This window comes from Peromyscus californicus, unplaced genomic scaffold (assembly GCF_007827085.1).
Source record: "Peromyscus californicus insignis strain IS unplaced genomic scaffold, ASM782708v3 Scaffold_4__1_contigs__length_199733344, whole genome shotgun sequence".
In the NCBI taxonomy this organism is placed as follows: Eukaryota; Metazoa; Chordata; class Mammalia; order Rodentia; family Cricetidae; genus Peromyscus; species Peromyscus californicus.
Genome location: NW_026294562.1, coordinates 100,069,000 through 100,093,623, shown reverse-complemented (window position 1 = coordinate 100,093,623; position 24,624 = coordinate 100,069,000). Strand labels below are relative to the sequence as shown.

Genomic DNA, 24,624 nt, shown 5'->3' with positions numbered 1-24,624 from the left:
CTGTCATCGGAGAAAACGAGCTTTCCCTTAATTTCATATAGCCTCCTAGACCCCAATCTCCCTTCTTCCTTTCCAAGCTGAGCCCTTGGCATGCCTTTTTTATGATGCAGTCCCTGGCATGTTTATCTCCCCACTAGACCAGAGACATTTCTCGTGGGGAGACCATGGCTTATTCACCTCTGCAAGTGTCCAGCACAGAGCCTGCAGAACAGGGTGTCTAAAAAAAGAGTGTTGCGAAAGGATTATATTAAACTTGAAGCATCTCTTGGAGGCTGTGTGAATGAATGAGAATCAAACCCTCCAGGTTTAAAGGTTTCAAGTGACTTTCTTAGTCTCCCCGAGCAAGAGAACCAAGCCTCGACTCTTGGTCTTATCTTGGTATCCTTGTGCCCTGCATGAGGCGGCGCTGGAAACCTTCGAGCTGTTCTCTCAGCAGCAATGCAAGAGGGTTTGTTACATGGCGACTCTGTGCTAGGTGTTCACCATGTAGTGTGTCCTTTCCAGTGCCAACTTCAACTTAATATAAACACTCGTTTATATGAACCCGTAGGTGAAGACACTGAGGAGTAGAGAATTGAACTAGCATTCTTAACGAACTTCAGGCATTAACTTCTGGGACAGAAATGAAATCTAAGTTTGTCAAGGGTGAAATGTAAAGTTGTTTCCAAACTCAGGTTTACCCGCCTCCAAATTTCCCATAATTCTTTGTGCTCACCGTGGCAGCCTACAATAGTCTCCAAGCGTGTCACTTGCTGGGCCTTGATTTAAGCTCTGAGGAGGTAAGGTCTGTGATCAGTGCCCAGTTCCAAGGCACTGATCTGTGAGTCTGTGCAGGGATGGTTAATTATACGTGGGGCCCATGTGGAGGACCCAGAGGAGAGTCCCAGAGGGGATTCATTTCCAGGGACTTGAAGGAGGGAACAAGGAGAAACCCAGAAGAATCTGTTCCTCTTCGTCCTGTTATTATTTCAGTGGTTACTTTAGGATTTATTGCTGTTGCTTTTTTTTTTTTTTTTTTTTTTTTTTTGGTTTTTCGAGACAGGGTTTCTCTGTGTAGCTTTGCGCCTTTCCTGGGACTCACTTGGTAGCCCAGGCTGGCCTCGAACTCACAGAGATCCGCCTGGCTCTGCCTCCCAAGTGCTGGGATTAAAGGCGTGCGCCACCACCGCCCGGCGCTGTTGCTTTTTTATAGGCTTATTTTAAACACACACACACACACACACACACACACACACACACACACACACACACACACAACACACACACATTAACTACTTTGTACTGTGTTACAAAACATCTTAATTTTGTACTTGAAGTGCTCAAGTTCCTTTTGAGAAAAGGAAGGCTTCAGTTTAATATGTGTTATAAGAAACAGTTGCTTGGGTCTGGAGAGATGGTTCAGTAGTTAAGAGCCCTGGCTGCTCTTGCAGAGAACTGGGGTCCAATATCAGCACCCACATCGGGTGGCTTTCAACCATTAGTAACACCCTCTTCTGGCTTCTGTGGGCACTTCTCCACACATGTGTTGTACATACATACATGCAGGCACACATACATAAAATAAAAATAAACAAGTGTTTTTAAAAAAGAGACAGTTACTTCCAAATAAATTACTTTCTTGATATTTTTCTGAGAAGCTTAATCTTGATGCTTCTGAATAGTAGTCCCAATCAGTGGCTTAAAAAAAAAAAAGAATTAGCTTTATAGCTGGACCGTGGTGGCACACACCTTTAAAAGCACTTGGGGGGCAGAGTCAGGCAAGATCTCTGTGAGTTCGAGGCCAGCCTGGTTTACAGAATGAGTTCCAGGACAGCCAGGGCTACACAGAAAAACCCTGTCTTGAATAACCAAAACCAAATCCAAACAAAAAAGAATTAGTTTTATTTTTACACGTTTGAGTCTTTGCCTGTATGTATGTCTGTGCACCACGTGTGTGCAGTACCCAGAGGCCAGAAGAGGGTGTTAGGTCCTCTGGAACTGGAGTTACAGGTGTTTGTGAGCCATCATATGGATGCTGGGGACTGAACTCAGGTCCTCTTCAAGAGTAGCCAGTGCTCACTCTTAACTGCTGAGCCATCCATCCCTCCAGCCCCACAATGGCTTTCTAATGTTTCTAAAATGATTGTTTTCCAAAATGCGTGGCATCTTCTTTCTTCATCATTGCCATCCAGTGGCTTTAAAGCCCTTTTTATTTTCATAAATAACAAAGACTCCAGCTTGAGTCTTCCCCTGAGCTACAGAGGAGTCAGCCACCCCCACCTACGGATGTTGCATCCATGATTCGGCCAACTATAGATCAAAAGTAGTTTTAAAAATTGCATCTATGTTGAACATGAATAGACCTTTCCTGCTTATGATTTCTTCAATGCACATCATAACAATTATTTATATAGTATTTACATTGTATTAGGTCTCATACGTATCTATAAATGATCAAAGTATATGTATGGGAGAATAAGTGGAGGTTACATATGATTAGTACTTATTTTATGTAAGTGATTTGAATATCTGCTACTTTTGGTGTGAGAGGGGTCCTGAGGCCAATCCAGCGTGGATAGGAGGGATTGCCGAGCAGTTTACCTTTCAATGACCTATTTAACACCCTCGTTTAATGGTCATTTACCTCCATACAGGACACAAACAAGGTCCTGCCTTGAAGCGTCACTCCCATCCCTACTTTTATATTTCATGCTGACCTCCAGGACTTGAAGCTTTCCCACTCATTCAGAACACTCCCATCTCATCTATCCTTCTTGTACAGAGGTCAGACTCACTCTCCAGTGCTCCTGTTCCTCATGCTACCTGCTGAGAGTCCGGTGGAAGCTGTGTGTGGACTAAGACACAGCACAATGGTCAGTGCTTCAGCCGCCTACCCTCCTTTCGAAAATGGAGGGGCCCCTCTTTCTTTCAAAACTTGTCTTTCCTGCTCTGCATCATTCCACAGCTCTCTGTTGTTCGAATCTTAGATGGTCTTTTAATAAAACAACAACAACAACAACAAAAACAAAACAGAGCCAGATATCAGGGTGAAAGCTGAAAGATCAGAAAAGCAGAGCAGCCAGCACCTAGTTCTTACTTCTATGAAATCCTCAGCCTAAAGAGAGTGAGTTCCTGTTTCCTCTTGCCTTATATACCCTTCCCTGTCCTGCCATATTACTTCCTGGGATTAAAGGTGTGTGTGCTTCCCAAGCAAAGGCATGAGATCTCGAGTGCTGGGATTAAAGGTGTGTGCCACCACTGCCTGGCTCTGTTTCTCTCCTAGACTGGATCAATCTCATGTAATCCAGTGTGGCCTTGAATTCACAGAGATCCAGATGGATCTCTGCCTCCCGAGTGATAGGATTAAAGGTGTGTGCCACCACTGCCTCACCTCTATGTCTAATCTAGTGGGCTGGCTCTGTCCTCTGATCCTCAGGCAAGTTTATTAGGGTATACAATATGTCACCACAGCTCTTCTCCAACTAGCAGAAACCGAGGTAGAGTGTTCCTGTGGGATGGAGGATTTCAAGGTTGCTTCCTACTCCCACCACCTTTGAATGTCTGAACCAAGAATCATACTCTAGTCTCTCCTTTCCTGGGCTTCGTGTTCTTTCTTTTCTGCAAACTTTTTATCCACATCTTCTTTTTCTTTCCTTTCATCTATGGTTTTCTATTTACTTCCTGAAAGCTTCTCCCCATCCTCATTCAGGTTCATGGTGCTTTTTATTTCAGTCCTCACCATTTTTTTTTTTTTTTTTTTTTGGTTTTTTTTGAGACAGGGTTTCTCTGTGTAGCTTTGCGCCTTTCCTGGAACTCACTTTGTAGCCCAGGCTGGCCTCGAACTCACAGAGATCCACCTGGCTCTGCCTCCCGAGTGCTGGGATTAAAGGCATGCGCCACCACCGCCCGGCTCAGTCCTCACCATTTTACTTCATTGAAATTGACTATCTCTGTGTAGCATTTTTGATGTGTGTGTTTGTGTGTGTGTGTGTGCGTTTGCGCGAGCATGCTAGGGCTAGAACCCTGCTCCTGGGCATGCTGAATATGTGCTCCACCACTGAGCCACACCTCCATCCCTCTCCAGTCTATGAGGGCAAAGATCATATTCCCAGGGCCTGGAGAAAGAAACAGCCAGTGCTGAAACAGTCACCGGCCACTTGTACAGCACTGAGTCCAAGGACCTGTCTGTTCTTCTCCTTGATCCACCAGAGTTTCTACCATCATTGACTACTCCAACTGATCACACAGCCTCCTCCCCTTGCATTGGTAAAGCCATTCACCTTGTTTCTGCTTCTGACCTTGACGTACAAATCCGGCCTCCTGGTTTCTCCCACACCTGGCTACAGCTCTTCTCCTCCTGGTTTCTCCCACATCTGGCTACAGCTCTTCTCCTCCTGGTTTCTCTCACACCTGGCTACAGCTCTTCTTGTCTTGCAGTCACTAGTCAGGCTCAGCACCTCTTTCCTCTCCACATTAGTGTAACACAGCCTCCTCACAGCTCTCTTGGCCTTCACATCAGACACCCTTTGATCTGCATTCTCCCATGGCAGCAGGACAATCACACACAGCATGCTCTGGCCACCTTCTTGCTTTGGATCTTCAATGAATGTTGCTTGGAGGAAAACTCAAACCTCTTGCCGTGACAGAGGGGGTCTTCTACTGTCTAGTCACTCCTGCTCATGCACGATTCATTTCTATCACCCATACTAGGGAAACAGCAGTGAGCGTCCACGTCTGCTGTGTTTATCTATAACTCTAGTCCTAGAATAGGTGTCCTTCTCTTTAGCCTTTCCTTTCCAGAGAACACTTTATTATGCCTCAGCTTTCATTCAGACCGCCAGATGCTCTGGAGGCAATTCCTACCCTTAGTGAATGTCTCCTCCTCCTCCTTTCCACAGAGTTTTGTATAGAAACTACTATTGAATATTACATCATAGATTGCTAGATTTGAGATCTCCTTCTGGAGAGAGACAAAATTTTCTCTTTCTTTGCAGCCATTGAGTTACAATGATGTATGCAGACTAAACATTTGATGGAGGTATAAATAAATGAATGACTAAAACATATGCAGAGGGAAAAGGAGAGAACATTAAGCCAGGGACAGAAGCCTGCTTTGCTGATGGTAGTTCAGAATGAGCAGGTGTTTTTCAGAAAGTGGACATAAGACTCTCAGAGATGAATGCAGGTAAGATGTGCACTGTGGCTCACGCCTCTAATGCTGGCGTTTGGCGAGGGAAGAAAGGAGAATTGCTTTGAGTTCCAGGTCATCCTGGCCTACTTAAGGAGTTCTAGACAGCTGAGGCTATAGAATAGAACCTTGTTACGAAAAGATCATGACTATAGCCATGACAAAATGTACCAGAGATGACTCACAGGAATGCCCCTCCTTCACTAAATAGTGAGAGTGATTTTGGGACCCACAAATCCTGGACAATCAGCCTGGAAGCTTTCTATGTGAGGGTAGGGACTGGGACTTCTCAGTGGAGACCTGTTGCTGAGTCCTTTGGAGCAGAGTTACCAGGTGCTGCCTGATTTCCTTGGTCCTGGCCCCATAGATGATGGGGTTGACCAGACATGGGAGCAACAGGTAGAAAGCACTCAGCAGGTTGTGCACGTCTTGGGAGGCAGTGCGGGCCACACGGTAGACGATGGATGAGGACATGGTGGAGGAGTAGACAGTGAAGATGACCAGCAGGTGGGAGCCACAGGTGTTCAGGGCCTTGGCCCGAGCTCCACCTGATGAGATCTTGAAGGCAGCATGGATGATGCGGGAGTAGGAGGCTCCCAGCAGAAGCATATCCAGGACTCTGTTGAAGACTCTAACAGTGAGTCCCACAGTCTTATTCAGTGAGATGTCCCCACAGGACAGCTTCATGAGGGCCATGTGCTCACAGGCAAAGTGGTGGATCACTTCTGAGCGGCAGAAGCGGACTCGGGAGGCCAGCACCACCACTGGAGCCACGATGCCCGTGCTCCTGGTGGCTGCCAACCCCACCAGGCCAGCCAGTAGCTGTCCTGTCACTATCTCTGGGTAGCGCAGAGGGTAGCAGATAGCCACATAGCGATCCAGGGCCATGACTAGCAGGATGTTGCAGTCAAAGACAATGAGAAAGTAGATGCAGAACATCTGTCCCAGGCACCGAGGGAGGGAGATGCGGTTGAAGCGCGTGGAGAAGCTGAACAGCATGGCAGGCAGCACAGTGGTGGCAGCACAGATGTTGACAGCCAGGAGCAGGGCAATGAGCAGGTACATGGGCTGGTGCAGGCTCCGCTGGGATGCCACCGTGTGGATGACCAGGGCATTGGTGACAAGGATCACCAGGTAGAGGCTGAGGAAGGGCAGCACCAGGAGGGCTCTGGCTTCCCGCATGCCTGGGAAGCCCACCAGGAGGAAGCTGGTGTAGGACTCATTGTAGGTGCCATTGTCCCACCTTGACATGATGCCTGAGGGAGCAGGGCCGCTCCAGGGAGAAGCGGGGGCAGAATGCCTGGTTTCAGTCCCTGAAAGGTCCTGCAAGAACCTGCCCCAGCCTCACCAGGCTGGCCTGGGTGCTTTGCCTGTCATCAACTACAGCATTTCTGTGGAGGAAATGAAGAGCTGCATGTCAACCATTAGTGTGATATTTTAGGAAATAACTACTTTCCACACGCCCTACGTCTTGGTCCCTCCCCTCCTTTTTTTTTCAGTGAGTCCTGATTGAAGACCCATTTTGTGCTAATTTGTATACCTGGGACTTGAAACACTGGGTGAGTAATAGAGTGACTTCAGTCTGTATTGAATGCAATCAAAGTGACAAGAGAGAAATTCAATGAGCTCTAAGGTGCTGAAATGGAATCTTTTCCATTCTAGGTTCAGTTGATTTGGCAAAACCCAAGGTGGGGAAAACATCACAGAGCAGTTTCTCTCTGTTAGTTTTTAAGACTCTACTATCTGGGTGAGCCGCATAATTGATTCTTTGGCTCTTTCCCACATCCTTCTCCCTCCTACCCTGGCTTCTTTCTGGAACCATCTCTGAATGCTGCATTCTCTCAACCTTGAATTTTCAACTGTCTCTTGAGAAGCGCAGACCTTTAGTTGAGAGAGCCATCCGAGGCTGACCCCGGCATCTGACAGATAAGGGTGTGGAGTAGGGACTCTGGGACTGAGGCTGATGGAGGAGACTATGGCTCAGGGTTGAGGTTCTCAGGGAAGAGCCTGGCCTATGATAAGGATGTCAGGGGCTGCTCATAGTTCAAGTTATTTAGTGGTAGTGAGAAGGGGGAAGGGAAGGGCAGCATAATCATTCTTGTTCATCCCTGGCCTCCCCTGGGATCATAGAATCGGAGACCTTTGGCAACAGAGACCTGTGGAGCTCAGGAACCTGTGGACAGCAGAGAATGAACTCTTAGGAGAAAGGAGTCAGGCCATCCCACAGGAATGTGATTCCTTGTAGGATGCCTTGGTCAGGGCACAGCTCTCTGATGTTGTGAAGGACTATGGCTTTTGTGGATAATGTTTTTATTTTGTTTTGAAGCCCATCCTATTTGGGGGTGTCTATCTTCTTGTGAAACAACCCATTGTACCACCCTTAGAAAGGACTTTCCGTGGAGCTACGAGCATCCCCCAGAATATTCCTCCCTTATTCCCGGTGTGCTCTCAGGAGTCACGCAGAGTTCATCTAATCTATAAACATAGTGGGTTTTATCTGTTTGCTTGTTTGCTTTGGTTTTTGAGACAGGATTTCTCTGTGTAACCCTGGCTGTCCTGGAACTCACTCTGTAGACCAAGCTGGCCTTTAACTCAGAAACCCACCTGCCTTTGTCTCCTGAGTGCTGAGATTAAAGGTGTATGTCTCCATGCCAGGCAAAAAACCTAGTCTTTTAGAGGAGGCATTCGAGACAGGAGTTTGGGTTGGTCTAAATTTGGTCCTGACAGTACAGGGTGCTGGGTGTGTTCTAATCCTGACTTTTAGGAGGCAACAAGAAGCGTGGCTGATGCTGATAAGAAGAAAGAGCTTTGAGTTGGAGGGAGGCTGGGCTGGGAAGAAGAGGGCCCAAAGCTGGAGTGTGCTGAGCTCGTGGGACAGCATGGTGGAGTGAGATAGTCACGGGGAAGCCTGGTCCTGCCTCTCATTTGTGTGACTCTGGAAGTCAAGGGATTTATTTGATCCTTAGCTGTGAAGTGGGAGTTATGATAATAGCTCTTCAGGATGTCTGTAAAGCTGTTGACCATAATGGATGACGCTGCTCTTTTTCTTATCTTCCTCCCTACCTCTTTCTCAGTCTCTGTCTCTTTCTCCCTCTCCCTCTGCCTGTCTCTCTCCAGGATCTCACATCCTCCGGGCTGGTCTTTAACTCACTGTGTAGCGGAGGTTGACTTTGAACTCCTGATCCTTCTGCTTCTACCTCCCAAGTGTTGTGATGGTGCAGGCAGGAACCACCAGACCAAGCTTGGTGCTTCTTTCTCTATGTCCGTTTTTAGTAAGTGAAAGAAGTGAGCTCAGGGCCGAACCCTGAGTCCTGGACACGAAAAGGGAGTCTGGGGACAGAGGAAAGCCTGCTGCCGTGGTCTGTGGGCGTGGGGACCTGCTCTGCTCCTGAGTTTGTGGTCAGATCATGCGATCTTAGTTCCCATCTGTCCAGAAAAGGGAAAGTCCAGTCGCAGACCTTTTCCTTATACAAAATGGCACTTCATGGCACTGGCTGTGTTGTCTGTGCTAACAGAAACCCTGTCTTCGGGTACACAGACTCTCTGGGTGAATGTGCCAACATGCAGAAGGGAAGGTGGTTGTACGTGAGACATTGATAAGGGAGACATTGGCTGCTTTGAGATGCACACCTGTCAGAAAGGTCTAGAATTTGTTTACCTCTGCACAAGAGGAAAGGAATAAGTCGGATTCAGTCTGTTATAGTGTGGTTCTGGGTTCCTCTCAGAAGAGGGCTTAGGAGACATGACCAACCTCAAAAGCCCTGAAAACCAAGACTAGAGGCTGGGAATGTGGATGTATGGCCTTCTTTTTCCCTGGATTGGAAATAGTGGAGTACTTGGCAAGAGGAACTGGGGAGATGGAGTTGGCCTCTGCCCTCATTCCTATCCTCTCTGAGAGCCCCCCTCCCCCGCCCCCACACCCCTGCTCGGCTAAGCACACACTCTCCTCCTTACCAGGACTCACACAGGTGCTGGAAGCAAGCACTGGTCAAGTCAGCGCCCAGCTGCCAGGATAAGTTCCATTCCCTCCATTCCTCCCTGAGGGAAAAGAGCTGCTGAGGTTCCCTCCCAGGTTCTGGCTTAGCCAATTACCAGGGCCCCAGTGGTCACCAGGGTCCTGGGGGTGGGGAATAGTGAGTGAGAACAGCTCCTGATGGAGACAAGCTAGGGAACAGGGTGGGACTTGTCTGCAGGGAGTCCAGAGTCGCTGTGAGAGCAGTTTACCAAGATTCTTCTTTGACTGTCTCACCCATTCTGTCCAGGTGTTCTCGTCCATCTGATGGATCCATAACCCATCAACCCCAGGGACTCCACATCCCCATAGCCAGGTCTGCCCCTTGTACCCCAGCTCTGCTTAACTGATTATTGGAAGTCTCCATGGATCACACTGTGCACGGGAGTCATGCCCTCGTTCCCAAATACTGTCATCCTTTGGTGTCCCCTCTGGTAGAAACGCTGCTGCCACCCTGTTTTCTGGGATGGGGTAGAGGAAGGAGTCAGGGCTGGGAAAGGCATTGGGGGCTGCCTCCTCTTCATGCCCGAGCCCTCGCTTAGTTGCCCAGCTTTTGTTCCTTCTTTGGAATGTGTCCATCTTTATTCCGTCTATCACTAATAATACTGTTCTTGTTAATATTATTCCTCACATGCTTTTTGTGACAGTAGCTGGTGACTTCTCTTTGTCTGACAGTCACCAGGTACCAGTGCATGAAACTCAATCTTTCTCAGTCTTTACTCACTTGATAGGTAAAAATGGAAGGCCTTTGGCTTGTTAGGTATCCTTTCTCTTTCTCCCTTCTGCACTGCCCTCATCTTTGAGATAGGGTTTCCCACTGTAGCTCACCGTGCTTCACACTGGCCTAGAACTCACCATCTTCCTGCCTCAGTCTCCCAAGTGCTGGAATTAGACGCACACCACTTAGAATTTTCTGACGTTTATACATTGGCTCCGTGTGTGTGAACAGCACATGAGTGTATTAACAGGTTATTCATTGCAGTTTAGTAAAAGAGTCTCAATGCTTTGCTAGTTTAACTTCTGTTTTATTTTTTGGTTTTGTTTTTGTTTTTTTTTGAAATAGATTCTTTTCTCATACAACGCATCCCGACTACAGTTTTAACTTCTGTCTCTGTAAGAGTCCTCCGTGATATAAATATGAACTCTTTTTTTTTTTTTTTTTTTTTTTGGTTTTTCGAGACAGGGTTTCCCTGTGTAGCTTTGCGCCTTTCCTGGAACTCACTTGGTAGCCCAGGCTGGCCTTGAACTCACAGAGATCCGCCTGGCTCTGCCTCCCGAGTGCTGGGATTAAAGGCGTGCGCCACCACCGCCTGGCTAAATATGAACTCTTTTACAGGGCAAGAGGCCCTACTGTGCTTGATGCTGGCTTTCCAGCATGCTTCCCACTTTCCTGCCTTAATACTACTGTGTCATCTGGTGAGAACACAAACCATATCAAGCTGTGGCCAGATGCTTGTACGCATTCTCTGTGTAGTTTTGGTGCCTGCCCTGGATCTCCCTCTGTAGACCAGGCTGGCCTTGAACTCACAGAGATCCGCCTGGCTCTGCCTCCCAAGTGCTGTCATTAAAGGCGTGTGCCACCACTGCCTGGCAATTTTTTTTTTTCTGGAGCTGAGGACCGAACCCAGGGCCTTGCGCTTGATAGGCAAGCGCTCTACCACTGAGCTAAATCCCCAAACCCCTGTTTTCCTTTCTTTGAGACAGGGTATCAATATGTAGCCCTGGCTGGCCAGGAAATCTGTATAGACCAGGCTGCCCTCAGACTCCCAGAGATCTGCCTGCCTTTGGCTCCAGAGTGCTGGAGCTAAGGGTGTGTTCTACCATGCCTGGCCTGTGAATTCTTATCTAATTCTCACAACCTAAGAGAGTCGGCTCTGTCTTCTTTTTTATAATTTTGTTATTGTTTGTTTTTTGCTTGTGACATCTGAGGAAACTCAGATAATCAAGTCCACATGAAGAATCTGAAAATTCCCAGAGGAGCTTCGTCGTTTCACATTCTGGACTTTCTGTAGGGCTCTAAAGACTGAACCTGAAGCTTTTGGCTGGGAGAAGAGGTAAGAGATGAACATAGAGGAAGACATAGAGACCATGACATTTGCACTGGACAAACTAAGTCTGGCCTACATCTTTTAAAAGATATTTATTTATTTTAATGTGTATAAGTGTTTTGTCTGCATGTATGCACGTGTGCCACATACATGCTTAGTGCCTATGGAGGTCAGAAGAAAACACTGGATCCTCTGGAACTGGAGTTACTGAGGGTTGTGACCTGCCATGTGGGTGCAGAGACCCGAACCTGCATCCTTTGAAAAAGCAGTAAGTACGCTTAACCACTGAGCCCTCACTCTAGTCCCTCCTCCCCCAGCCTAGTTCTTTATCCAGGCACTTAAGGACAAAGTCCAGGGCTTGGCAGCCACGGGAAGCTGGTGAAGGGAGAGAGATATGTGGGGCCTGATTCCTGGTATAGAGTGTATGGAGCTGATGCTAGCTTGGGGTCATGTGGCATGTAAGTATCTACACAATGTCTGAAAGACAGAAGAAAGCCAAGCACAATCCAGGCATGCCTTCTAGCTGGAAGTGTAATTGGAACATACTGGAGCCAGGACATTCTGGGCATAGCAGGAGAGCTGTTCAGGCCCAGGGGTCTGAGAGAAAGTAGAATTTGAACAAGACTTGCAGAGGGAGGCAGGATGCCTTGGGCCAGGCATGTTGAGTTTAGAGTGTAACTTGGGTCCAGCATGGGAAGGTAGCACACTCATAATTTGGGGTTCAGCAGCCACATGTAGTGAGGAGAGGGAGCCTTGAGACCCTTGAATGGCACATGCACTGAGAAGCTGCCGGGAAACTACTGTGTAGCCGTGGTTGGGAGCCACTGATCTAGACTTTCATGCAAGGCTGTCTTTCTGTAGGGAGTGGTTTTATCAGGGCTCAATGAGTCCATCGTGGGCTGCACAATAGGTACATCAGGGAGGCATTTATACAGTACTACTGTGCCGATGGGACTCTACTGCCAGAAGTCCTGCTGACAGGGTCTGAGGGAGGCCAAACTGTAGACAGGCTAGTCTCGAATTTACAGAGATCCGCCTGCCTCTGTTGCCTGAGTGCTGGGATTAAAGGCACACACCACCATGCCCAGCAGCAAGTGCTGACTTTTTAAAGGCTCCTAGTGATTCCAGTGTATGCAAGTTGGATTTCTCCTTATACCCTCTGGGTACTAAACAAGAGAACCCCAAGGGCACCTTACATTCATGTCTGGAGTCTAGATTTGGGCAACACTGAGATCAGAGACATGAGTATTCACCACAAAATTGTAGCAAAATCCATATAGGCAACAAGCTGCATATATGACCAAGGATCCTTCTGGTTGGCTTAATTGGCTGCAGACTTTTTTTGGCGACAGTGTCTCTCTGTGTAGCCCTGCATGGCCTGGAACGCTATATGTCGTCCAAGCTGGCCTTGAACTCAGAGAGATCTGCCTACCCCTGCCTCCCAAGTGCTGAGATTAAAGGCATGCACCACCACTGTTGGGCAAGGTGACTCATTTTTAATTTTACTTAATGTTATTGTATTTTGTCTCAGGCATAAAAGAAACATTTTCACTGCTGGTGATGGTACATGTCTTTAATTCCAGCACTCAGGAGGCAGAGGTAGGAGGATCTCTGTGAGTTGGAGGCCAACCTGGTAGGCAAAGCAAGTTCCAGGACAGCCAGGTTATGCAGAGAAATCCTGTTTCAAAAAAAACAAAAGAGAAACATTTTCAATTCTTTAAAAAATGTATTTATTTATTTATTTATTTATTTATTTATTTATTTTGGTTTTTCGAGACAGGGTTTCTTTGTATAGCTTTGGAACCTGTCCTGGAACTCACTCTGTACCCCAGGCTGGCCTCGAACTCACAGAGATCCACCTGCCTCTGCCTCCCAAGTGCTGGGATTAAAGGCGTGTGCCACCACCGCCTGGCCTTCATTTCATTTTTAATTTTGTGTATATATTTGTGTTTATATGCACATGAAGGCAAGGTGCCTATGGAGACCAGAAGAGGGCTCTGGATACCCTGGAGCTGGAGTTACAGGTTTTCTGACATGGTTCTGGGAACAGAAGTTGGGTCTTTCGCAAAGACAGTCCGATCTCTTAAACCATCTTTCTAGCCTCCATCTTTTTTTATCTATTATTATTTTAAAAGTTATTTTTAGCCGGGCGGTGGTGGCGCACGCCTTTAATCCCAGCACTCAGGAGGCAGAGCCAGGCGGATCTCTGTGAGTTCGAGGCCAGCCTGGACTACCAAGTGAGTTCCAGGAAAGGCGCAAAGCTACACAGAGAAACCCTGTCTCGAAAAACCAAAAAAAAAAAAAAAGTTATTTTTATTTATGTGTATATTTGTTTATTTATGTGTAAGTGTATGTCATGTGTGTGGATGCCCTAGGAGGCCAGCTGGAGTTCAGGCAGCTGTGAGTAGCTTGACATGGGTGCTGGAAACAGAACTTAAGCTCTCTGAAAGAGCGGCAAGTGATCTTAGCCACTGAGCATCTCTCCAGCCTCCATTTGAAATTCTTAATAATTTATTTGTATTACTTATTATTTGTATTTTCAGGGACCATGATGTAGCAAGTAGAGGTCTCTTCTATCTCCACCTCTACCTCACTAATAACAATGACCTTCTCAGTGTTAAGGATCAAATCCAGGGTTCCTAGGCACATGCTAGGCAAGTGTTTTGCCACTGACCTACATCCCTAGCCACTCTTAATAATTACTTATTATTATTGTTTATTTTGATACAGGGCCTTAGTGTGTAGATTTGGCTGGCCTAGAATCTGCTAGATAGACCAGGCTGGCACCAAACTCATGATTATCCTCCTGCCTCTACCTCTCAAGTGCTAGGATGATAGTTGTGTATCACCACTTACAGCCTCAATAATATTTTTCTCAAGAACAATTTTAATGACAGAATTACCCTCTGGATTTTCTACTGAGTGAGAACCAGCATGAGCCAAGGCCTGGGATAATTCTGTGAATATCCTTCCATTTAATTCTTCTTAGAGCATGGAAAACATTTTTCCTTAGTTTATTTACTCAGTGACAGATTCTCCTGAAAAGCTGGTACCCAGATGTCAAGATGCATTCTTTATTTTTTTGGAGGTCAATTTTATTTTCACAAGACTCCAAATTTAAAATGCCATTTGAACGTGGGCAGTGTGAAGGTCTCGTTGAGTGAGAGATATTAAGAAGAATAGCTACAGATGTCTTCGCATCCTACCCAGTTCTTTGACGGCATTACTAAAGAGAGGTGAGAAAATCACAGCCCCAGTAGCTTTAGCGTGATTTGCTGTGCAGCTGTGGACATATTGATGCTCTTTCGTGAGAACAGACAGTACCTGGCATTAGGATGCTGTGAGAACAGAACTGAGCAAGCCCTTGGTACACTCCTCTGTCTCCTAGACAGTGCCCTGGTGTTAGGATGCTGGGAGAACAGAGTTGAGCAAGCCCTTGGTACACTCCCGTCTCTCCCACTTCTATTCTAGGTGAGGAAAATTTTGTAGAAAGGAGCAATGAGAGGGATAATGGAATGCATGTGGTCTGAAGGTGGACGAGATGAAAGAAGAAAGGGAACCATCAATGGTGGTGGGACATAAGGGGCCCAAGGGAGGACTGTGGGTGCAAGGGACAAATTAGAACTGAGTATTATGACACATACGTAATGAGAATGCCATGATGCAACCTATTGCTTTGTATGCTAATTCAATTGAAACAGCAACAACAAAATAATGAGAGTGAGCTGATGGTAGCAATTCGCTCCCCGTGTCTCCACTTCCTGCCTTCCTCAGTCTTACCTGGGAGAACTGAGAAGCCAACGGGAAATTATCAGAAGAAACTCACGGGCCCGCACGCAGGAATGACCTTACCAGGTGCTGCCTGATTTCCTTGGTCCTGGCCCCATAGATGATGGGGTTGACCAGACATGGGAGCAACAGGTAGAAAGCACTCAGCAGGTTGTGCACGTCTTGGGAGGCAGTGCGGGCCACACGGTAGACGATGGATGAGGACATGGTGGAGGAGTAGACCGTGAAGATGACCAGCAGGTGGGAGCCACAGGTGTTCAGGGCCTTGGCCCGAACTCCACCTGATGAGATCTTGAAGACAGCATGGATGATTCGGGAGTAGGAGGCTCCCAGCAGAAGCATATCCAGGACTCTGTTAAAGGTGCGTATGATGAGTCCCACAGTCTTATTCAGTGAGATGTCCCCACAGGAGAGCTTCATGAGGGCCATGTGCTCACAGGCAAAGTGGTGGATCACCTCTGAGCGGCAGAAGCGGACTCGGGAGGCCAGCACCACCACTGGAGCCACGATGCCCGTGCTCCTGGTGGCTGCCAACCCTACCAGGCCAACCAGTAGCTGTCCTGTCACTATCTCCGGGTAGCGCAGAGGGTAGCAGATAGCCACATAGAGATCCAGGGCCATGACCAGCAGGATGTTGCAGTCCATAGAAACCAGAAAGTAGATGCAGAACATTTGTCCCAGGCACCGAGGGAGGGAGATGCGGTTGAAGTGCGTGGAGAAGCTGAACAGCATGGCAGGCAGCACAGTGGTGGCAGCACTGATGTTGACAGCAAGGAGCAAGGCAATGAGCAGGTACATGGGCTGGTGCAGGCTCCGCTGGGATGCTACTGTGTGAATGACCAGGGCATTGGTGACAAGGATCACCAGGTAGAGGCTGAGGAAGGGCAGCACCAGGAGGGCTCTGGCTTCCCGAATGCCTGGGAAGCCCACCAGGAGGAAGCTGGTGTAAGACTCATTGTCCCACCCTGACATGATGCCTGAGGGCGCAGGGCAACTCCAGGGAGAAGCGGGGGCAGGATGCCTGGTTTCAGTCCTTGAAAGGTCCTGCAAGAACCTGCCCCAGCCTCACCAGCCTGGACTGGGTGCTTGGGTTTTCATGAGCCTCTAATATTTCTAGAGGAAAAAGAAGACATTTAACCTTATTATTTAACAAGATATACATCTTCCAAAAAACCGTTGCTTGCATTTCAAATGCATCATGGGAGCAGATTTTGCAGGCAGACTCTGTGGGTCACAGTGTGTGATAGGCACACTTTTTCGGGGTTAAGTGGATTTCCAGAGAAGTTGAATGAATCTTATCAATGGCTCAGTGGTGCTGGTGCCGAGCCATCATGATTTTAAAAAATGGTGGCTGTTAAGTGACGTTTTAGTTGACACGATAGTTGATCTTGTTGTCTATGTAGAGCTGATTTTGTTGTCCATTAGGAGCTTAGTATTTCCCTAGTAGTTTAATTGTTAATCATTATGTATTTTTGAAGCATGGTTTACAAATCTTGTTAACATTTTCATTTTGCTTATGGTACTATTAAGAGACCAAAACCTTACATGTATAAAATTAATTCAATTGATATATCTTTTTGTGGTGTGTTTTTTTTTTACAAAAATTAAAAAAAATTAGTGTGTATGGTGTGTTTATGTGCATGTGTGTGTGCATATGTGTGTATGTGGTGTGTGTACGGTGTCTGTGTATGGTGAGTGTGTTGTGTGTTGTGTGTTGTGTGTGTATGGTTTGTGTGTGTACATGTGCATGTGTGCATGCCAGGGCATGCATATAGAGGTTAGAAGATATCTTTCAGAAGCTGGTTCTCTCCTCCCACTGTGGGATCCAGGGATGGAACTCAGATGTCAGGCTTGTTTGAAAAGCGGTTTTATTTGGAGGCTTCTCACCAGCCCTAAACTACAGTGTCCTGCATTTTCAGGTCTTATTTTAGCATCTCTCATTGGTTGTAAGGTCTGATTTGAATAGGTCCATGGGAACAGACATTCTGTCTACATTTGTATTCCTGGAGCCAAATATAGACATTGGGTCACACTCAGAAATATCTGCCAAATAGTGAGCTGTCTCCTGCCCTGTAAGCGTGTCCATGTGTGTTCTGCTGTGTGCTCCACTGAGGCTGTCACAATTCTATCACAGTTTTGAATCCTTTTTACATAGTAACAATATTATTTTGTACACTTATCTTTTGTCTTGTCATTAAAAATTTTCTTATGAATTAAAATGTTTTCAGGAGATTCTGTTGGGCATTCCAGGGAGAATTACTTGTTTTTCTTCTGTTTTTAACAACTGAAATTTACTTATGTTTTGTGTCTTTTATTTTTTGATAAACTAGAATGTCCAGAATCATGTTAAAAACTAAAAAGGGAAAGGTATTTTACATTTCACTACACTTTTTCAGTGTAGTGCTTATTCTCTAGAATGTATGGTGTGGCATGTTGGCTTAGGAGTGACAGGCGAAGGAAATGGCCCTTTATCTATTCACTCATCTATTTATTGTTAACACTTTATTTTTTTGACATGTCTTATATCCAGGTCACTCTACTGGCCACTCACTCAGGCTTCGAAAGTGCCTTAGATGTGGCGTCAGTGCCCAAATTGCTTAGCGTCTAGCCAGGAAGACCAAAAGTGCTATGGGAACCCAGAACACTATTTAGAGTCTCTAATTCAAGTCTAGGGACAACATGTGAGGCCGAGGCACCACCTAAGGACCAGGGATGCTGAGCTGGTGGGCATGGCGCTGTGAGGGTGAGCTCAGAGGACTGACTTTCTCATCGAGAACCAAAGTTTGAGTCAGCCCAAGTCAGGCTAGGTGTGGTGCAAATAGCCCGATGACGTAAGCTGAGACTAGGAATCAGGGATGGATGGACCTCCAAAGCCCAAGTCCCCATCCCTGTCATCACCCTCAAAGGAGGTACCCGGATCTCCTCCTATGGAAAAAATTATAGCACAAAGGAAAAGGATGATGGGAAAGGAGATGGGTGAAATAAACCCCCTGCTCATTCTCCATTGGGATGAGACCCAGTCTCTAAAAAGAGGGACATAGCAAACAATTTTCTTCTGAGAAGACCTGGGCCTGGGGGTGAGGCTGAGGAGGCAGCAGAGTGGACTGATGGAGACTCTGGGATGGGTAGCAGGGTGAGTCTAAGCCATGCTGTGCACATTTCCCACACCTCCTCACCTCCCCAGCAAGTACCTCCACTCAGTCCTGCTACTCTCCACTTACCCTGGAGCTGATACTCATCCCAGCACAGCCAAGCAGGAGCAGAGAGAGCCAGCGGGGCTCCCTGGGTGCCGTTAAATGTTCTTCTCCTCCCTCTCCTGGGAGCTCAGGCTTCAGCTCAGCCTATGGGCAGAAACAAGAGCTGCCTGCCTGACCCATGGTCTTCTAGGAGCACTGAGGAACCAACCTGGTCACCTGACATTCAGACCCTTCCTATAGTCCGTGCTGTTCATTTCCAAGTACTCTGCAAGAAAAGACCACAAACTAGGTGCTTAAAGTGACATAAAGGTTTCCTCTCACAGTTCTGGCAGCTAGAGGCCCCAGACTAAGACATCTGGCAGGTCATATTTCCTCGGTGCCTTTAGGAGAGAACACAGTCCCTGCCTATGTTTTCCAGTTGGATGCAGCTCCAGGCTTTCCTTGGCCTGTGGGTATGACTCCAACCTCTGCCCACTTGTGGGTATGGACCCACAAGTCCTTTTTTCTATCTTATACAGACATTTGTCATTGGATTCAGGCTTCATCATAACAGAAGGATCTCATCCAAAGATCCTTCATTCAATTTCCTCTGCAAAAAACCCTTTTCCTAAATAAGATCACATTCATAGGCTCCAGGGCTTAGGACCTGCGCATTATTTGTGGGGCTATCACACAGCTCACTAAAGCCTTTATGTGTGGAATGTGAAATAAAGAGAAGACAGGGTTAGCAAGGTGGCCTGGATCTGGAGATCATATGCAGGTGTATGTGTGATGGTCATGGTAGGGTGCAAAGGCTCTGTCCCATCTTGTAGAGGTCTAAAATCCTGGACTCCAGGGATGCAGCTCAGAAGAATGGGACCTGCCTGTGTAAGGTTGTGGTTACCTCAGGTGGGCTTCCTGGGGGAGGTGAGCGTCAAGCCTTCTCTTAGAAAACAGCAGCCTCTAGTGGCTGAGTGAAAGTTGCTGACATTCAGACAGAAAGATGTCATTCACTTAGGGGTCCTTTGAACACTCAGACCCCAGCTATGCCTCTTCTCTGGTTCAGAGCTTCTTTGGGCAGGATGAGCATCCTCTCTCAGACTGGGAGATCCTCCTGCAGGTTGGCAATGTCCAGTGAGATGGTAAGATTCTGAAGCTGCATAGGACAGAGGGCAGAGGGCAGGTCCTGAGGTCGGTGGCCAGGTCTGCACGGCAGTTCAATCAGGAAGGGGAACAGAAAGTGGGTACAGGCATCTCAAGGGCAACATGATTGCCTATGGGCCTGCTCCCTTGACCCATCCCTAATGCCTGTCAACTTTTCTTCCCATCATCTTTCTTGGCAGTCCACCATGGCCCTCTCCACGTACCACGTACCAAGCACTGTCAGTCTTACCTCCAGTTTCCTCTCTAGCCTGCTACTAAAGCCTTCATTCTAGGTCATCTCCAGGTCAGCCCTTTCAGCCACTTCATTTCCTCCAGCCCCTCATCACCTAAGAAAAGCCTGCTGGGGCTCTCATCACCAGTCTCGCCAAGTCTAGACTCTCACCTTGCATTCAAGGCTCTCCTCCCCCACCCCTCCCTGAACCTCTCAACTCCCCACCCTGCTCATGCTGTGCCTACCCCTCTGCTCGACTGGCCCTTCCTTCCCAAGACTCACCAGAGTGTGTATCATCGGCTCTAGAAGTCTCCCTGCTTGCCTTTGTCACAGTCTCTGACTCCTTCAGCAGGAGGGGTTTTGTGTGTGGAGGAATGGGAGGGATAGCTGTGGCGTGTAGAGTGGATGGGAGGCTGTTGGGAGACAAAGTCTCACCCAAGTCCTTGACATTGTTGTGGTCTGAGGCCCTGAATCAACCTGGGCAGACACAGAGGTTACACAAAGCAAGATTCACTATTGGGCAGCACAAGCAGAGACTGACGGGTCAGGGACAACAGTACAGACTTGGGAGCCGATTGTGTCCCAGAATGATCATCTCACTAAGTATTTAAGTACAAAACCCACAAATATCTGTGCCGAGTTACACTTGCATTCTCCACAAATTGGGATTCAAAGATTAGGGACTTTCCCTACGTGTTCCTGTTGGGGATTATTTGTTTAACTCTGTAAAAATGTGTTGCATTTGTTAACTATGCAAAGATGTGTTGCTGTTTTACTTTGCCTGCCTAAGGCACCTGGTTGATCTAATAAAAAGCTGAATGGCCAATAGCAGGGGAGGAGATACAGTCGGGACTTCCAGGCAGGGAGAGTAAGTAGGAGGAGGAATTCAGGCTTAGGGGAGAAAGAGAAAGAGATAACAGGGAGACACCAGGGGCCAGCCAGCCAGACATAGAGGAAGCAAGAAAATAAGGCACAGAATGAAAGAAAGATAAATAGTCCCAAGGCAAAATGTAGATGAATAGAAACAAGTTAAATTAAATTGTAAGAGCTAGTGGGGCAAGCCAAAATTAAGGCATTCATAATTAATAATAAGTCTCCATGTCTTTATTTGGGAGCTAGTTGGTGGACTAAAGAAAAACTCCAACTACAAATGGTGCCCAGCATGGGGCCCAAATTTCCACATAGGGTCAAAGAAAGCTGAAAACAAACAAACAACAAACAACAAACAAACAAACAAGGAACCTGATACAGCTCTTTTAAGAGGTGCTGCTGTGTAGCAGAGCACTTGAGCAGCTGGCACACTAAGTAGAAACAGCAAGCTAAGTAAAAACACCTGCTATAGTGCGGCCACCAACTTCCTAGAGCTGGGGTGATTAAACACAGTTCTCAGTTAAATGCAGCTCTCAGCCAAGGGGGAGGACAGGGCTGAGCCAATGGACCTAGATGCCACTTAGCAGTTTAAGGTTTGGCTAATGCTGTCAGGGAACACTACAGGTGCACAGTAAAACAGGTCCAGACCGAAAAACCCTTTAAACAGATTATGGTGTGCATAGGTGCTTAAGAAAGAAAAGGAAATGGGTATAGACAGTCATAGGAAAAAATAAATAGTTTAAAAATAATTAAATAAGTCTTTAAAGAAAGAGTAAAGTAATATAAAAAGAATAAAACATGTAAAGATGGGAAATACACAGGGAGTCTGGATCCTTATGGTGCTGTGTTGACTTTGAATTTTTTGTGTGCTGATGAATGAACAATGGCTGCTGAGAGACATTCGGTTGTAAAAGGGACTGTTGAATTAAACCAGCCTAGATACTTTAAGGATGTCTTAACTGTAAAATGGAATTCAGAAAATATATTGTGTTGGGGGAGAGGTTATGCTTTTGTTTCCACAGGAAATGAAAGGCTGTGGATTCCTTCAATATTAATAGAGACCAGATTTGACTGGGGGAGACCACCTGAAAATCTTGGCTATAGACATAAAGAAATAAAGCTAGAAAACCCACAAGTGATGTATATGCTGATCCCTTGACATGGATACAGCTCTGAGACTGGATGAGACATAATAAATCTTGTTGATCACGGAGTCCTCATGACTTATTATTACATGCTGTCCTTTCATATGGCATAGATAGAGGTTTGGTTATACAGTTCAAACAAACTTATAAAGTTGACATATGTCTTTTACCTGCTCAAACATAAAACAGAAAATGGTCTTTGGCTGGCTTGTGTACAATGCACAGTCCATACTTGTGTCAGTACAGATATGTATGTTACCTTTAAAAGTTTGTGTGTTTTTAGAGCAAGGGGACCAGATACCAATGAAAATGGGTAGCCCAGGTGATCCAGCATCTCAGAGTGCCTTTACTGCAATTTCCTCAGAGTTTTGTGTTCAGAACTACTTCAAAGCTGCTAGTTGAGATGATCTAGCCTCACAGACTATTTTAGCCAGAATTTAGGTAAGCCTTGCAGTTTCCCATTACACAGAGGCTGGATAACAAATGTTATAGCTAGTATTTTTAGAACTTGACCATTATCTTAATTTTCTCAGGGTCTCCTGGGGATTCTGTTACCCCCAGACAACAGGAAGCAGTTTAGAAAGCACAATGCCCACAATCCCAAGGGGTGAGGTGGGTGGTTTTTGATCATTTGGTGGGTTATGGATGTTTGTTATCATTTAATGGGGATATAGGAATATAGGATAAAAAGATAACTATTCATCTTAAGTATTTTACATTGGTATGGACTTTTGTATACTGACACAAATTTAAGGTTATTTTTGTAATACTGTATATATGTTTCTACTCTTGTTTAAGATAGTGTACCTATGCAGCTCATTTAAAAGTGTAATATAAAGTTCCAGTCCTTGAAATCTATTATTATAAACTGTTTAGGATAATTAAGAAATGCAGGTTAGTAGTTAGTCATCTATAACATTCAAACTTATAGTGATGTTAGATGATGGGGGAATGTCTTTCTGCATGCTGTGAATATGTGTTGCTCTGATTGGTTGATAAATAAAGCTGTTTGGCCTATGGCAAGGCAGCTTAGAGGCAGGGGGAAATTCAAAGAGAGAGCCAGGAAGAAAGTGGAGAGAGACACCAGTGAGCCGCCTAAGGAGCAACATATAATGGGACTCAGGTAAAGCCATGGAACATGTGGCGATATATAGATTAATAGTTATGGGCTAATTTAAGATACAAGAGCTAGCTAGCAAAAGGCTTGAGCCATGGCCATGCAGTTATAATTAATATAAACCTCTGTATGTTTACTTGGGTCCAAGTGGCTGTAGGACTGGTGGGTGAGAGAGATTTGTCCTGATCATGAGCCAGGCGGGATGCAGAAAAATTTCAGCTACAGTTAGATATGTTTTCAAGGTTAAACAGATATATTTTAGATAGATAGGTGATCTTCAAATACTTCAAAGACCTACAAAATATGGCACTTGCAATGTTTAATAACCTAAGGCTTTTCATGACAGTGAGACACATCTGCTCCTGGCAGCATCAATCTACTTCATAAAAGGAAGATGGACATCAAAGAATCTCCATATGGAGTTTGATTTCATAGTGGCAAAGCTAGTCATTTGGGCAAGAAACTGCCCTTGCTTTCATTGCTGACAGTATACTGTACAAACTGGATAAGCAGGACACAAAGGAAAAAGACTATGGAACTTTGCCAAGACAAGGTGGGACAGTCCTTTGAAATTCCTGTTTCACAGAAAAATCTGTACATGTAGACTTGTAGGCTGAAGATGGATGCCCCAATGGTGCAGGGGAACCTTGGGTGACTGTCCAGGCAGCCAGATGTCTTTGTCATTTCTATAGTTTTAGAGGTTGCTTGCTCTGCACTTTCTATTTACTCAGGGAATTTTGTATCCTTGGGTCTCTGATGGAGTTGAAGATGAGATAGTTATAGTTTTCCTTGTTCCCAAATTCAGAAAAGAAATTTAAAGGAAAGAGATGTAAAGTTTATGGGATTGAGAAACATAAAAGCTTGGATTGTTTATCTAGGAGAATGTTTTGAGGTCTGAAAAGATGATTTTGGGTTGGTGATGCAGGTTAGGATAGAAAGTGGATTAGGCACACAACTTTGGACTCACCAAGATAGGATAGATAATGGAGTATTTTCTCTAAATTTGCCAAATACAAATGGACTGTATATTGTAAATGTAATTTTTACTTGATAATTGTTCTTATTGTATATAGTCTTACTATGTTAAAGCTAAAACCTTTCTTTTTATTTAGACAAAAAAGGGAAATGTTGCGGAATATTTGTTTAACTATACAAAGACGTGTTGCATTTGTTTAACTATATATAAATGTGTTGCTGTTTTACTTTGCCTGCCTAAGGCACCTGATTGGTCTAATAAAAAGCTGAATGGCCAATAGGGAGAGAAGAGGTATAGACAGGACTTCTGGGCAGGGAGAGTAAGTAGGAGGAGGAATTTAGGCCTGGGGGAGAAAGAGAAAGCGATGCCAGTGGGATGTCAGGGGCCAGTCAGCCAGACATGGAGGAAGCAGGAAAGTAGGACATACAGAATGAAACAAAGGTAAAAAGCCCTGAGGCAAAACGTAGATGAATAGAAACAGGTTAAATTAAATTATAAGAGCTAGTGGGACAAGCCAAAGCTAAGGCCGAATATTCATAATTAATAATAAGTCTCTGTGTCATTATTCGGTAGCTGGTTGGCGGCCCAAAGAAAATTGCAACTACATGTTTCATCATTGTTAGAGGGGCCTGGCCAGAGGTCTTTCAGAAAGAGGTGGGATGCAGAGGGGGTTATAGATGTTACACTTTGTGGATAGGGAGATATTTCTTCCAGAATTCCATTTGATCCCAATCTCCAAAGCATTCTTTTCTTCTCTCTCTCTCTCTCTCTCTCTCTCTCTCTCTCTCTCTCTCTCTCTCTCTCTCTCTCACACACACACACACACACACACACACACACACACACACCCTCCCAAGGGAAAAGAATTTCCTTCAGGGCACAGGAGAAGAAATATTGAAGGTTTCTTTTTTAATCAGGTGAGAAAATGGAATTGAAAAATACACCCTCC

The 24,624-nt window shown here is 45.9% G+C and overlaps 2 protein-coding genes across 2 annotated transcripts; both read right to left on the bottom strand.

Moving 5' to 3' along the window:
• Positions 1-5,413: 5,413 nt before the first annotated feature.
• LOC128124383 (olfactory receptor 52K1-like) lies at positions 5,414-6,418 on the bottom strand. Its single transcript, XM_052760548.1, has one exon. The coding sequence runs from the start codon at positions 6,416-6,418 to the stop codon at positions 5,414-5,416; it is 1,005 nt and encodes a 334-aa protein (XP_052616508.1).
• An 8,631-nt stretch (positions 6,419-15,049) lies between these two features.
• Positions 15,050-15,988, bottom strand: LOC128123913 (olfactory receptor 52K1-like). The gene has a single exon (XM_052760187.1). The coding sequence runs from the start codon at positions 15,986-15,988 to the stop codon at positions 15,050-15,052; it is 939 nt and encodes a 312-aa protein (XP_052616147.1).
• Between the last annotated feature and the right edge of the window lie 8,636 nt (positions 15,989-24,624).